The sequence below is a fragment of the Equus caballus genome, chromosome 2, assembly GCF_041296265.1.
Source record: "Equus caballus isolate H_3958 breed thoroughbred chromosome 2, TB-T2T, whole genome shotgun sequence".
In the NCBI taxonomy this organism is placed as follows: domain Eukaryota; kingdom Metazoa; phylum Chordata; class Mammalia; order Perissodactyla; family Equidae; genus Equus; species Equus caballus.
The window spans coordinates 92750907-92766582 of NC_091685.1; the positions used below are offsets into that span (position 1 = coordinate 92750907).

Below are 15676 nucleotides of genomic sequence, written 5' to 3' on the forward strand. Positions count from 1 at the left end.
ATTATTGATCTTGATTTTCATTAACCACAAGAACTAAGGAAAAGTGTAGCAACCCAGGATGAAGTGCTCTGTAGCTCAGCATTCCATTGTGTGCTTACCACTGAGACACAGGGTGCTGATTCCCATGCCCAGGCACCAAGAGAACAGCAAGGCTGTGGATGTGTGTAGAGCTCACTCTCCATCCCGTGTGGACTGATGATTGCACCTCCTTGCTCATCAAACCCTCCCTCATCATGGCTGACCATTGGCGGTTCTGCTGTTTGTTAATACCTCTGTTGTAAGATGGGCAGATATGGAGAGAGAAAATGATGTTAGACAGCATTCCTTGTTAGCAATTTTTAAAAAGAGGTTTAGGTGAAGCTAAAGGTTGAACGTAATAACTAGCAAGTTTCCAGATCATTGAGTCTCTCTTATCTTTAAAAAAGCTCTTACAATGGAAAATTTCGAACATGTACAAAAGTAGAGATTGTACCCATCACTGTTTGAACAACTATCAATTCATGACCTATGTGGTTTCATCTCTCCCCTGCTTTTGTTCCCCCTCCCCCCAAATTATTTTGAAGCAAATCCCACACTTCATTTTAAGAGCTAGTTTGAGAATGCCTGTTTTTTTTTCACCCTAAGAACTTAGACTCAGCTGCTTAAATTAGTATCGTCTTCCCAAAAGTACAGGAGAAAAACAGTTCACCAAAGCACACCATGGAGCCAGGCAGAAAAATCAATCCCCTTAGCAGCTGGGGTGATCGGATCATGTGGTCCTGCTCACCAATGCCTTGGCCTCATCCCTTCGTTCCACCCTTGTCTCTGCCCTCCTAGGGGCACCTCCACTGAGGCAGCCCTTTAGCTGGCACTTCACTGTAAATGCTAAAACAGCAGTTCTTTTGCCTGTTTAACCTTAGAGTCTGGAAAATTCAATCTAAGTATAAAGAAGGCTGTGCATCTTCTTTGAGATAGTGTGTGGACTGAGTGTTCTTAATGCCATTCTACCTGACAAATGAGATGAGGAGACAGTCCAGCCAGACCCAAGAAAGCAGAGGGACTGGACACTTAAGAGACTAATGAAATCCTGATTTTTGTATCTCCTTTCCCAGCACAAGCCAAGGTTCTACAGGGAGCCAGATAACCAGCTAATATGATCATTTGTAGATGAAAATATATGAGCCGTGATATCATAACCAGATCCTGAAGTTTAATGGAATAAAAAGAAGATCTACATCTTCTGACATGGACCATCACCCAGCCAGATGCTGGATAAGATCGAAATAGGAAAATGGAACCCTAGAGTAAGAATCAGATAGCTCCTGGCAGGTGAATTGGACATGCTCGATGTCGTCTAACACCATGAACTTCAAACAATGGCTGCCAAGAACCCTCTCTTGGTTATTTGTTCTCTTTTTTCCCATTAATAATTGAGTGTCCATGGGGATATAAGATTGCAGGCCTATAAGAAAAACTTCTCGGACCTGGCTTGCTTTACTCCAAAAGCAAGGAAGTATTTACCCAAATTGTGTTTTTCTCCATTACTAGACAAAAAACAGAAGTGGGAACATCAGAGAAAGGTAGACTCATATCATGCTGTGCCGACCAACATTTAATTTGCCCAGTTTTCAGAATTTGAAATGCGGGCTGTTTTTCTATGATTTAGATAATGGTACTTACAGTGTTTACCAAAAGACATATGTACTTGGAAGCGTCCGATATAGAATTTTTCTGCGTGATGATTTGGATGCGTGTCCTTAAATATTTATGATTCAGTAATAGAATTGCACAAATTTATAAAAGCATGATGTACTGCCTCAATTTGTGCAATTTCCCCTTTTTGTCTTTTAGAAGGCATAAGAGAATAATGTTCCATTACCTAAAAAGTAAAAGATGACGTATAAAGAACACTGGATTAGACAGAAGCAATTAAGAAAACAAACAGGAAACAGGGCAAATGAACTTGGTGATTTTTGAGAAGCTCTCCGTATATTTTCTTCATCCTTTGTATTTTATGACTTTAAGATTAAATACACTGAGAATTCTATTTCTATAAATGAAAATTGCTACTAATTTCATGGAGTCCCTTCAGTTAGGACAGTCAATGCTTTTTTGGTGAAGTCAAGACTGTTAGTGGGCCATTGCAAATTCTTAAAAAACACCCTTCCTCAAGACACTGCCATCTACTGGAATACTGTCATCATAAGTACGTAAATCTTCAATGTCTGTGATGTTGAGTATGCCCCCCCAGATATGGTACCTTTGTGCAGTGCACAGCCTGCACTGCTGTCTGTAGCTGCCCTGACACAAATGTTGACTTGAGAGTCTTTTCATTGGCAATACATCCTTTTCAACTTATCTCTGAGTTTTCATTTTTCAGAGAAATTAAAACTCATCCCTGAAAACAATAGATTATTTTTTTAGAACATATAGCCTGAAACTACTTAGTGCATTGCTACATTTGAAGTTTTATCCTTTGTGTTTCACCAAACCTTCTTCAGTACTTTTATCTGTTCCTATACTCCATTGTCCTGTAGGTATCACCCTCTGCCATTTTTCCTGCCATCTGTGACATCTGTATTGAACGGTTACAGTTGAAACAATATGCTTCCAGAACTGTTTAGCATATTGTTACTGTGAAGATGCACATTTAAATCTCCTTTTCAGGACCTGAAGAGGGCTGTGCCTTTCTCTTCTTCATTTTCCATGAGCTCTCCCAACTTTATTTCTACTGGCTTGCAACAGCATTCTCTCTTGTTTTTATAACCCAGAATAGCAAGGACTGAAGTGTAAATCTGTAGCTCTCTATAAGTAGACATCCAGAACCCATATTCTTTCCTCATCACTTTTGATAGGTTATGTAGAGTTGACATGACCAAAAGGTGTATTTGGCTTGGGTGCCATCTTCAATCCTATTCTTTTTATCTGGGATTTTCTCCCAAGAGTGTCTCCACGGTTGTTACTAGAAATTTATCAAATATTCAAGGATTGGCTCCTGTTTAGGGGTTAAAAAGCCCTGTTGAATGATGCCACAGGCCAGGGAGCATCCACATTTCACTGATGTTCCCTGCAACTTCCACAGGACAGACTCTTGTGACACTGCAGAGAAGACTCTGTTCATGTATTGCCTGCTCCCCTCAGCAGAAAGCCCGTTGTCCTTGTTTGTGTACAACGTCAGATTCCTGTGGGAGATCCGGGTCCCTCCACAGGCTGACATTTCGCCGATCTGGACGTGCAGGTTCACTTCTGTGGCCTGCGGTTGGCTCCAGCTCCCCCGGTCTGGCCTCCCACTGCAGCGGCCCTCCACAAGGCCTGGCATTGTGTTCCTTGTCCTGAGAAGTTTCCTGGCTCCACAGTGGATGAATGCTAGAGCCGCTGCCACAGGAATTGTTCCTTGAAAACTTGGTGTTAGGTTGTACTGATTGGCCCGCCTCTAAGACAACACTAAATAGAAGGCATTTGTACTTTTCAGAGAAGAAAATAAAAAACCTTACCAATAGATATTTCTTCCCAAGATGCTCTGTTGTTCTGTATTATTTTAAACAGCTTCTTCCTTCCATATCTTTTGGGCATCTGCACCTCAAGTTAACACTGGTGGGATCATAATTTAGATAGAGTTGTCTCTGCCTGTGTCTTTTACAACTGCCTTCAATAATATCATCTCTCAGCTTACTCTTTAAAAGACTAAGACTCGCTTTAAAAATAAAGGATCCTAAACTGTAAAACTTAAGCTTTTTTTAAGTTTTAAAAATAACTTATTTCCAGAGAATATAGGAGAACGTAAAGAAGAAAAAAGAATCATTTATAGTCTATCCTGCTACCCAGAGACAGCCACTGCTAAGCTGGTGGTGTGTATCTTGGCTGAATTTTTTTCTATTTATATCTGTATACTTTCCGATAAAAATTGGTTCCTACTATCTATACAGTTTTGTAGTCTTCTCTTTTCACTTAGCTGTATATTGAGATCTTCTTTCCATGTCAGTAAACATAACTCAATGTTGTTCTTTTAATGTTTTTATAGGATTCAGTGTTTCCATGTGTCATAGTTTCTTTAATCAGTCTTCTCTTGGATATCAAGGGTTTGGTTTGGTTTTGTTTTCCCGAATTGTTGCTAATATGAATGATGCTGGGATAATCCAACTCCAAAAAAGCATTCACAGTTTTCAGGCTTTTGCTGTGAATTGTCTAATTGACTTTCAAAAAGGTTGAATCTACAATTCTACCAGAAGCTATTGAGAAAGAGGGAGAGAATTTCCCAGGTCTCTGTGCTTTATCATTAAAAAAAAAAAACTTTTACAAATTGGGAGGGAAAAAATTATATCTGACAGTCAAAACCTTTTCATTTATTGAATCCTAGTGATATCGAGTGTTTCGTTCATGGGGAGGCATTTGCATTTGTTCTTGTGTGTATTTTCTTTTACTGTCATTTATCATTCTCTTTAGTGGTTTGTCTGGGTTGGAATTTTTGTTTGATTGTCGCTATTGGGGTGTTTTTTTAATTATGAAAAATTTCAAAACAGTAGAAGAAAGCAAACCACCGTATCCCCATCACTCAGATTGAACAACCATTTGCCACGCTTACTTCACCAATCCTTTTCTCCCCGATATTTTAAATCACATCCCAGACATCATGACATTCACTCCCAGATTCTTTGATATATGTCTCTGAAAAATAAGGATATTTTCCACAATACCATTGCACACCTTACAAAATTAGCAACACGTGTGATTGGTTTTTAATTACCAAGAAGTTTCTATCTGTGCCAAGTGCACAGCCGTATCAATGGACTAGGAGGAGAAGGAAACATATCTGAGCCTTCTTGTCACCTCCAAAAATTAAAGAAGAAAATCTGATGCCTATGTAGGTAGTAGAATGAAGGCATGACCTTGGGTTCTTCATCTGCCCACAAGCCCCTTTTAGAAATCCACTCAATCTGCAATGCCAGCCTCAATTTGTAAATAAATGCCCCAGCTGAAGCTTGCCAATGTATAGCTATTATTTCAAGTTTTATTCACTGCAGTCTTTCTTTCTTTGAAAATGTGTGTGCCCAACACGATCGATGACCGGGTTCCCAGGCGCAGCCCACTGGGGTCATGGGAGGTCTTCTCTGTTGCGTCTCTTTTAAGCTTGAATAGGGACCTTGCTGTTCAGATGGTCAGGGTTCTCTTCAGGTCAGAGACTGGCAATCGTTTTTAATCTTGAGCATCTTCTCCACCTCTGCGTCCCCTGACCTGCCACCCAGGGTTCCTTTATTAAAACAGGTAAATAAATAAAATCGTTCAAGAATAAGGGGTCCTCATTTCTGTGATGTTGGAAAAAGGAGGACAGTGTTCATGAGCACCATTAAAACTGTTTTCTTTCATTATGGATTACCCTTGTAACTGACTGCATGAATATTAATAGGAAAACTGGCACTAACTTTTATACCGAAAATGTTAATATCTGGACCCATTTCAGAAGAAGCAGCTACACAATCTCATCCAAAATGAAATTGAGGGCCCAAGCCAGAAGTTAGAATGAGCACATACTATCCGAAGTGACGTTTAGTGGTTGCTATACCGGAGAAAAATGACTTTACCAGGATTTAAAAAGTGCTCAAAATTCTTTACAAAATCTTTGGAACTAAGCATTTAATATATTTCAAATGCAGTCATTTATAAACATATTACAAAACACATAGTCTGTACATATATAAAAAATAAATATTAACCATCTGTTATTCTAAATTATTAGCAAATAAATTAACCAAAGACAGTAATACTTGACAAAAAAAGCACTACCTAAAAATGAGGGAAATTGCATTAATCATGAAAATTAAGTTGGAAATGAAATAATGTCATTTGATCTTATTTAAAAATGGAATATCTAAAAATAAAGTGTGGCAGTGTTTTTGTTGTTGAGTTGTGAGCATATTTTCGTGCAAGCTATTCCAGCTTCTCAGAAAGTTTCTTCTGACCTTAGAAGACTTGAGGAATGTTGAGAAGATAGTTATAACCCTAATCCAGATATTTGCCCTATTCCTTGTCTTCAAATAATTCCATCTTTCTTATTTGATATGTTTAAAAGCTTAAAAAGAAAACCTTTTGGCAAAGACTTTAATCTGTTATTGTTAGCAAGGTCTAGGTTTTGTTCAAAGAAAACATTTCTGATTTGTTCTCATTTCCTTTAATTTCATTATATGTATATGGAGATTCCATGTGGAAATTACCTGTATCCGTTTCTATCTGTCACATTCATATTCCACATGTTCAGAAAGTCTTTGAGCTAGAGTAAGGTTTATTCTTGGAATAATTTAGTCTAGCGCCTGTCTCTTCTTTGGCTTTTGGAGGCATGGAAGATTGTTTTCTCAACTGGTGCTTCCTGTTCACTTCAAAATGTTAATGCAGTGTATCACTCCCGGGGTATGTCTCAAGGTCTAAGTGATTCAGAGGTCAGAGTTTTAAAAATACCAGTACCATGGTTTTAGATAAACATATGGAATTTCAGTTCCTAAAAAATAACATGATACATCAGTACAGAAAACTAGTATTTCAGTGACCTGAATTAATAGCTGGGGCTGAGTAGAGATTGAGGCGGGCCCTGTTAACAGGGATAGACTGCGATCTGGGGGGGTGGCCCAGGGTCTGGGATCTGGTGGGGCACAGGTAGCATCTAGAGAGAGAACATTGGCTCCCACAGAACTTTTCCAGCCCAGAGTGGGGATTCTGGCTCTTCGTTCATGATATGTGGCTTCTGAGAAATATCTAATTCAGATCATTTGTTCTTAAAATTTCCTTAAAACAAAATAAAAATTAACCTAAATCTTTTTGGACATATTTTACCCAGGTCTTGGAAAAAATCCTGAAGCCCTGTGATGTTGTATGATACATAGCTGAATAGATAATCAAGTACTTTTACTTGAAAATACACCAATTTTTATATTCATTAAGGAGAAAATTGTCTATGTGTGAAGTCAGAATATCACTTCAGAATGATTTATCTGAAACTCTTACATTTAATAGAATTTCATTCCACCCTGAAATACCTAGATCCTTATGGGTTCTGGGTACAAACTTGTTACAGAACAAAGTCTTCTTTTTTCTCCCTCATTTAATCTTTTCTATTTTCCCTCCTGAAGTTCCATCCTAAAAGTTATGATTATTGTCTTTTAGAAAGAAAAAAATTATTTATTCTCTGTTGTTCCTTTAAAATTATTGTGTCGTTACTAAACGTGAAGTTTTTCTCTTAACTTTCTCTTACATTCTGAATCCACCTTTTCCTTTTTCTTTTTGTTTTGTTTTGCTGTTGCCGTCAAAATGAGAATTCCCGTAACGTTTTGGTTTCAGTGGTGGCACACAGGGAGGGTTGTTTTTAAGGAGATGGGTTTTCTGTTCTGCATGAAGTGGAGCTCCCTGTTGGCACTCAGATGTGAAAGGTGGAAATATTTGTGCCACAATCGGCACTTAGCAAATGTATCGCTATTTAGAGCTATAATCTTTTATGAACTGTTTTATTATTTATTGTAAATCTTTTCTTTTTACAGCCTCTTGCTGTTGACCCTACAGTCCATGTCATCTAATGCCTGGAATTGTCCAGTCACAGTGACAGGAGGCCCCTTTCATATTTTAACCCTTAGATTTTCTACAGGAGAAAAAGAAAAATACTCATTCAATGTCCGTTTTATTTTTATCCAGAAAAGAAACTTGAGTAGATAAAAGTTTTGTGTTTTCTAAGTAACAAAAGGCAGGAAAAGTCAAGGGGGAGTTGAGCAGTTCTGAGTCTACACCAACAGCTTCCAGATGCTGCTTCTGAGTATTTATTGAATATTTTTACGAATTAGCTAAGTCTTCCAGGTAGCCTGTGTTCGACCAGGCCCAAAGGGAATATGTTGTGGTAGATGATGATTTTGTTAAATGAGAATAAGTGATCATTCCCTCCCTCATTAGCTGTTAGTTTCAACCTCCTCCTCTACCAACTTTTTACAAAAAACAGTAGTTCGAAATAAATCGGTTTTTTGACCATTTTTGCATTTTTCTACTTCTTTAGCTCACTTTCTGTTAGAGGGGCTTTTTCGGAGTGAAATGACTGAAGTTCAGGCAGCTAGGGAGTCAGGAAGTGAGAGCCATGCAATACTCCCAAACTGGCTCCTCTTCTAGAAGAATTCGTAACTGTCTAAGTTACCAGATGAAGGACGGTACAAACGTGCCCCAGAGTCACATACATTGTAAAGTCTGCATTTCATTTATTATTTTCCTTCCTGGGAAGATGCAGACCCGGTTCATGTTGCGTCGGCCATCTCCTGGCACGTCCCTCTCTGCCGCCCTCTCCCACCACCGGCAGTTCCTGCAGCATGAATGAGGTGCCGGCTTTGTCCAGTGCAAAGCTGGGCGACGCTGAGAACGGATGGACTTCTGCACTTCACAAACACGCTCAGGCACAGGAGAAGAAAAGGAGCTTGAGAAATATCTCAGCATTCTAGACATTACATTGCTCAGTGCTAAGTTACAAGTACAGTGTCTTCTGTCCTCAGAACATGAGCGGAGAGTTAAAGATGACCCACGTTATTGGAGATCTAATCCCATTAAACAAGCACATGCTGTATAGGACATGCTCCGAGTTTGGTTTTCGCTCCTTCTCCTCTTCCTCAAACATGAATGCAATTTAGGTGGCCGGAAGATTAATATACAGATGTCTGTGTAGCCATAGTGCTACCATGAGCTTCATATCTGGGTTGAAGTGGAGGTTTACAAACACCTAATGACCTCATTACCTTCCCCTCTTCATTTAGGCTTAATAACAGAGATGAGCTTGCCCTCAGAGGCATTGGGCACAGGCAGTGGAGAATATTTACGATGTAAATTGACTAGGCTCCTGGGTTGCAGAAGTTTAAAAAATTGGGACACATCTTAACTTCTAGAGAGAAGTAAAGACTAAAATCACTTTCTCTATTTGTCAGTTGAAAAAGTCCTCCTTCAGGTACCTAGGATCCTGAGCACTGAAATGGCTGCTCCCACCTCCCCTTCCTCGCTCCTTCCTCTATCTCTTCCTTTTCGCTCTGTCCATTCCAAGAAGGATCTATGGTTCTGGATTGTCCATGAGTTGCTTCAATGTTAAGAGACCACACAAAAGCCACGGTAGCTTAACAGTAAGAGTGCAGACTGAGATGCCAGCCTGCCTGGATTCAAATCCTGGCTCAGTTCATGGGCAGGGACAATTGCATAACTTATATATGCCTGAGTCTCCTCATCTGTAAAATACGGATAATAATAATGGTAGCCACCCCACAGGGTCCTTGTGAGAATGAAGTGATGCTAATGCACACAAAGCACTTCACAGCAGTACCAGATACTTAGTAAGCAATATATGTGTTCGTTGCTATTTTTTATTGAGCAGGTACTTAAACTTTAACATGAAGTATCTTATTCAACCCTTGCGGCACCCCATAAAGATGGGACTTTTAAACCTCTTTTACGATGATGAAACTGAGGCAAGAGAGGTTGTTGACCTGACTAAGGTCGCTTGACTGTTAAGTGGTGAATATGGAATTCAGACTCAGATCCTTCTCATTCCAAACTCTGGGCTAAAGCATGTCACTCCCCACCTCCCGCTGTGAGTGGATACAAATGCAGAGCAGAGCATCAGTGCATTTGGCCTGAGACTGATGCTCTGTTAACCTAATGTCTTCTTATGGGTAAGACCTTATACTAGGTTTAAGCTGCCTTGACTTGTGAGAATTTCTCCATTCATTCTTTGCCCCATGACATTGCTGGTCCTTCTGTGCATTTTTAGTATACAACGTGACTCCCTTCTAATTCTCGGGTCCTTCAGAAGAAATCTTTTCCTTTCTATTCAGGATAAAGCTGGCATCCAGGGTAGAAAATTATTTGGAATGTTGTTTCCTTCAGTGATTGTCTCCCATTCAACTCAATTTCTTCTGAGCGGCTCGGTGATAATAGGGCTTCGCTCCTCACATCAGTAGAAATCTCTGCTGCTGAAGAGAGCATGTGACAATGCAGAGCTAGCCCGTTTCCACTTAGCAAACCGAGAAGGCTATTTCCAGCATGGAACATGGCAGCCTCTGCCTGGTTCGCCTGGAAACCTTAGGGTTAGTTTTAAATGTACCTGTGATCTTTACCTGCCCTGTTTTTAAGCTATTTTTCAATCTGCATGTGTCACTGCTGGTTTGAAACATTGGCCACCAGCCTCACCATGTCCCATATGGACTGCTGCTCTGGCCACCTGCCTTGTCTTCTGCAAGCCCCTAAGGCCGAGGTTCCCGAAAGGGAAATCCTATTCTGTCCCCCCTCTTACTTAAAACAATGCAGGGCTTCCCACTACTGTTAGGACAAAACCACACTCCCCGTGGCCCAGTGGTCAAGTTCACATGCTCCGCTTCCGCAGCCCGGGGTTTTGCCCGCTGAGTTCCTGGGCACGGACATGGCACCGCTGATCAGGCCATGCTGAGGCGGCATCCCACATAGCACAGCCAGAAGGACCTACAACTAGAATGTACAACTATGTACTGGGGGGCTTTGGGGAGAAGAAGGAAGGGGAAAAAAAGATTGGCAACAGATGTTAGCTCATGTGCCAATCTTTAAAAAAAGTAAAACCATGATCCCTGCAAGCGGTGTGCCCACCCACTGCTCCAGCCTGCTCTCCCGCTACAATGGGCCCCTGCCAGCTCCGCAGATTGGTTATGTTCTCTCTGTGTCGGGTGGACACTTTCCCCAGCCCCTTGGAACCCTAACCACCCTACTCTCCATTCAGGTCTTAGCTCAGTTGTGGCTTCTGCAGAAAAGCCCTACCTGACTAGGTCAGACCCCACTGTTGACACCGCTGCGTGCCCTCTCTTCCACAGCATTAGTCCCGTTCACGTACCCTCACAGGTCTTTGCGCTCCCTGAGATTGGCAGCCGTAGCCAGTGCTGCTGACCGTTGTGTTCCCAGTGCCTGGCACATGGGGACTCACTAAACGGTTACTGTAAAACTGAGGGAAACTGCACATGTTTCTCTGTGGCAAGAAGGGTGATATTTCTAGAAACCTTTTCAGGGGGCCCTCTTGGGACTCTCAGTGTCCTCAAAGGGGAGTCTCCACATTTCACACCGAACAGTTCCATGGGTTCCCCCAAGCTCTCGGATTTCAAGGGAATTTCTATAGAGTCAAGTAACACGCAGGCCCATTGCCTGACCTTTACCCTGTGCCCAAGGGCCACCCCATGGTATTTCCCATGTGAACTGTCCACTCATGCACGCGGATGTCAATGTCACCTCGTATAGAAGTTTCAGAGTTAATGAGATGGGAACAGAAATCTGACACTCTGGGTTTGACCAACAGCCCTTCAGGGTCTCTACCCGCCTCAGAGTTTTTGGATTCTAGACAGTTTTCTTTATGGAAGAGCCGGAAGTTCACCTGATCACCCCACCTGTCAGCCAACCCTTCAAAATCAGAGCACCCTTTTTTTCAAATTCATTTTATACAAGGAACTAGTATACTTTCTGTCAACTTGTGAGGAAAAGTTGATTAATTTATGCTTCCCTTTGGGCTAGACAGAGAGACAAATAAAAAATAGTTCACATTTATGGAGCACTTACTGTTTACCAGGCCCTATGAAAAGCATATTCCGTGGGCTCTCTTATTCAGTTCTCACAGCTCCTCTCTGAGGTGTGAATGCTGGTAGCATCCCATTTTATAGACAAGAAATTAGAAGAATTTAAATTTATTTAAATTATTTAAATTATTTAACTCAGAGAAGTTAAATAATATGTGCAAGGCCACACAGCCGTAAGTGGTGGAGCTGGAATTTGAACCCAGAACTGCCTGCCCTCAAGCACATGCTCTTAGCCACCGTGCTGTGTTGCCTATCCTTTCAAATATTCTGTATCAGTTGCAGGTTATGAGGTGTTTGGCATAAAACCATGTCTCCGCACTCCCCATCACCTACTAGCCTATAGCTGGTTTACTTTTTAAGCCTATTCAAATAGTTTTCTGTTTAAGATATAACTAAAAAGCATGCTGTACAAAATTGCATTAAATCTAGCCTAACAGTCATGTAAAACTATATTGTTTATTAATGTATGGTTTACTTTTTAAAAATATGTGTTCCGTATTTATCATTTAACCATTTTATGGTTACTATTATTAAACGTTAAAAAGGAAATATAATATTTAATAATAGTCACCATGGCCATGTGGCATGTTTCGAAAAGCAACACCCGTCACGCAGTCCTAGCCTTGTGTGCCCTCAGATCTATTCCTTCTCCTGATTTGTGGTTTTGGGTGAGGAGTGGTGGTGCAGCGGCGGCCCTGACCCCTACAGGCTGTGTTTCTCTGGCTTCTGGGAGGGTTTGGCCAATCAGAGGCCCTGGTGGGAGATGAGGGTGGGGCTTAAGGATGAGCTGAGGTATTTGTCCCCTTCTCTCTCTGTCTCCTGCAGCAGTTGCATCTCCTCCATGGCTCCATCTCCCACCAGGTGGCCCCAGCCCCTGGGCTCCATTTACCTCCACCTTTTGTCCGTCCAGCATCATGATGCAGGTGGCCTCCTGCTCTTCCTGTCTCTGGGCTGCATTACTGCCCCCATGAACCTTCCACCCCCTATGTACCCAATTCCCTCCGTTAAATCTTCTGTGTTGTAGATAAATAGGGCTTTCTGTTCTCCCGGATGGATTCTGCTGTACCCTCCAGGATTCTCACTTGTGATTGCAATTCTGATTTGCAATTTGGCGGCATGCAAGATGGATACTGTGATTGGTTTAAAATCCTCTGATTCAAAGCATCCACAGCCTTGGTGTTCACTGTGGCTGTGGTATTAGGGGAAAACCCTGGCTGGGTGTCTGATGTCTGGTTCTAGTTCTAGCTGAGTCACTAAGGGGAGCTTAGAATCGCTCGCGTTTCCTGGAGAGTGAAGGTGCCCCACTCCAGGGTCCTTTCTGGCTGCCCCATTAGCTGACTTTAACTCCTTCCGAACCAAGACAATTCTAGGATGCAGTCTCGGTTTCTGTGGGGACCAGTGACTTATCTCCTTCAGCACAATGGCCCCTGACTCCAGCTGGCCACCCTTTGAGGTGTGTTGGTCCCTGAGGGGTCAGGTGACAGCACGTGGGTGAGCCAGGGCAGACCTATCACCCCCCTGGGAAGAATCTCAATCAGGCCTTTCTGGTTCTGACCCAGGCAGTTGATCTTCATTTGGTCACAACTCCCTCGCAGAACATACAGTGCAAGAGTAAAATGTACTGTTCAGCTGTCCCGACTGTGGTTTAACAATATTTCAGAGATGAAGTTTCGTATATTCACCTTAAATATAAAACCAATAGGCAGAATGTACAGATGGCACTTGTCTGATGTAATATATTTTCTCTCTCTCCATTTTAAGCATAATCTTCTTATATTCTCTAAACACTATTTAAAAAAAAAAATCCTTATCCAGCACTTGTGTGTGTGTGTATATATATTTGGGGCCAGATGCTCTGGGTATCTCAAATAACTTTAATTTACTAAACTTCACTCCTCCTCTCCCACCCCCAGCCCTTTCTTTTCAGAAGATACATTTAGACAATCACCATTCACCTCCAATTCAAAAGATGTGCTGCCTGGTGAATCTGTGCTTCACGGAAGAATATCAGCGCCAGGTATGGAAATGGTGTTGACTTTGCTGCTGCTATTGATTGCTTACAAATTACTTTTCTGAAATGTGTGAATTTTCAGATTCTTTCAGCTTGTATGTTGAAGTTATTCATATGAAGTTGGATTTTTAAAAAGAGGGAGAAACTCAATTTAAACAGCCACAAAGTATATTAAAATAAAATGCAACAGTTAATAAAACTCTTCCTCTTTGCTTTTGGACCTTATTGTTCTTTCCCCGCTGATGTTTCATTCGTGGAGTGAATTTCTTTTTCTTCAAAATAGTGAAGTATGACCTGAAAATAATTTGCTTTGCACATTGTCGGTATTTCAGGCAGGCAGCCAAGAAGATATAGGAGGGCACTGGCAGGGACACTGATCTCCAGCAGGGAAGGCCGTGACCCCAGTGGGGTGTGGGCCCCTGCAGAGACCACAGCAACACAGGTCGTTAAGACAATCTTGCCACTCAGATTTCGCCTCTCTTCTTAGTCACGGTACCTGCATATATCCATCTAAGGCTCCTTTTTGCCATCTCAACATCAAAACATAATTTCTTCTCCATTCTTCCTTTTTCTTTTCTCCTTTCCGGAGTAAAAGGAAAGATGTGTTTGTTGTCCTCTTATCGGCAACATGGCCATCCTTCAGGGCTTGTGTGTGTGTTTTCAGAGTTACTATGAAAGGAGAACATTTGAGAACCACTGCACAGTAGCCCATAATTCCTACCTGCCCCCAACGCCACCCCCGACAGCAATCCAGCAGCTGGGAAACTTCCTGCTGTTGTTACCTTTGTTCCCAGCCATTGAAAGAATTTCAGAAGCTCTTGGTGGCATCCACACCCATTTATTTGTCCAGGGGAGCGGTGGGACACCAAGGCTTTGCGTGTGCGGGAAGGACTCACAGCAGGGTTGTTGGCCGGGAACCCCTGCAAGAATGAAGTCCAAGTGTCCACCCCACACCCAAGGAGGCTGGTGTCCCAGATGGCTGGAGTTCTGAGTGTTTTGCAATGCAGAAAGAGCCAAGTGGCATCTTGGGAAATACTGGCTTGAGGTATCACAGGGCATTGGAAGTGGTTTGGGAAACAGTGGAGAAAAGGCAACTCTGTCATTCTTTAGTCTTGTGATGGCAGATCCATTTCTTCTCATCTCCAAATCGTCTGGGCACCTGCCTGCTTTTTAGCTTTGCAGGGCTTTCCTATTCAAACACCACAAAGAATGTGCTTACACAAAAACACGTTCCATAATACTTGGTTCTAGAGGTAGAAAGAAAATCTGCTTCGTTGATGTCTTCATTCTCAAACAGGGGCTATTTGAACTACCGTGTACTTCCCACGGTGTCATTTTGAACAGCCATCTCCCTAGTCCCTGAATTATCGCCCTGCTGTTAAGTTGATGGATTGTGACTTTCTAATGTCAAAATAACTGCCTAGGAATTGCCTGTCTGGGTGCTGTGACCCAGCCAGCCAGCATCCCGTGATGTATATACAAACCCTGCTTTGCTGGCTTAATGTTTGGCTTGGCTATATTTTAGGAAGGGTTTATTGGTCGAGTTACAACTCGACCACAAAGAGTGATATCAGTAGATGTTTAACTGTGTAGGGGAGTTTCTGTGTTTTGCTTGATAGGCTTATATTACAAATAAGATAAAATCACACGTAAAAAGTTAACTCTTGTTTCAGGAGAAGTCAGCATAACTGGGATTTTTAAAATGTCAATCCAGCATTCCGAGGGAGAATCAAACTCTGTGCTTCAAAAAGCCTCTCTTTAGGCAGAGGATAAGCAAAATGGCTATATTTACAGTTTGCTAAAATAGACAACTAAAAAGGGACTTTTTAAAAAATAAGCACGGTGAGAATGCTTTAGAAATGAAGTTAAAATTAGAAAAATTAAAAATGATAAGGACCACCTGTGATCATAAAGTTCTCATAACCTGAAGACATGATTTGTAAAGAAAACCTCAATAATTTGGAGTGCTTGTGGAGAAGAGCCATCTGAATTAACGGAAGATTGCAGTATGGAGACTTTTCAAGAAAACATTTCTTTCAATTCTAGACAGTGGTGCTTGGCCATCATATACCCTACTGGAGCGCCCCAGTCCCTTACC

The 15676-nt window shown here is 41.6% G+C and overlaps 1 protein-coding gene across 14 annotated transcripts in view; it reads left to right on the forward strand.

Annotated features, from left to right (window-relative positions):
* ZNF827 (zinc finger protein 827) overlaps positions 1–15676 on the forward strand; it is a 163869-nt gene that overhangs the window by 92819 nt on the left and 55374 nt on the right. For all 14 annotated transcript variants that reach the window (XR_011434925.1, XR_011434924.1, XM_023636477.2 and 11 more), the window contains exon 8: positions 13481–13584. Coding sequence is in view for 12 of the 14 variants with exons in the window: in XM_023636477.2 (XP_023492245.1) it covers positions 13481–13584 (104 nt within the window). In the remaining 2 variants the exon portion in view is untranslated. The remainder of the gene's footprint in view (positions 1–13480; positions 13585–15676) is intronic.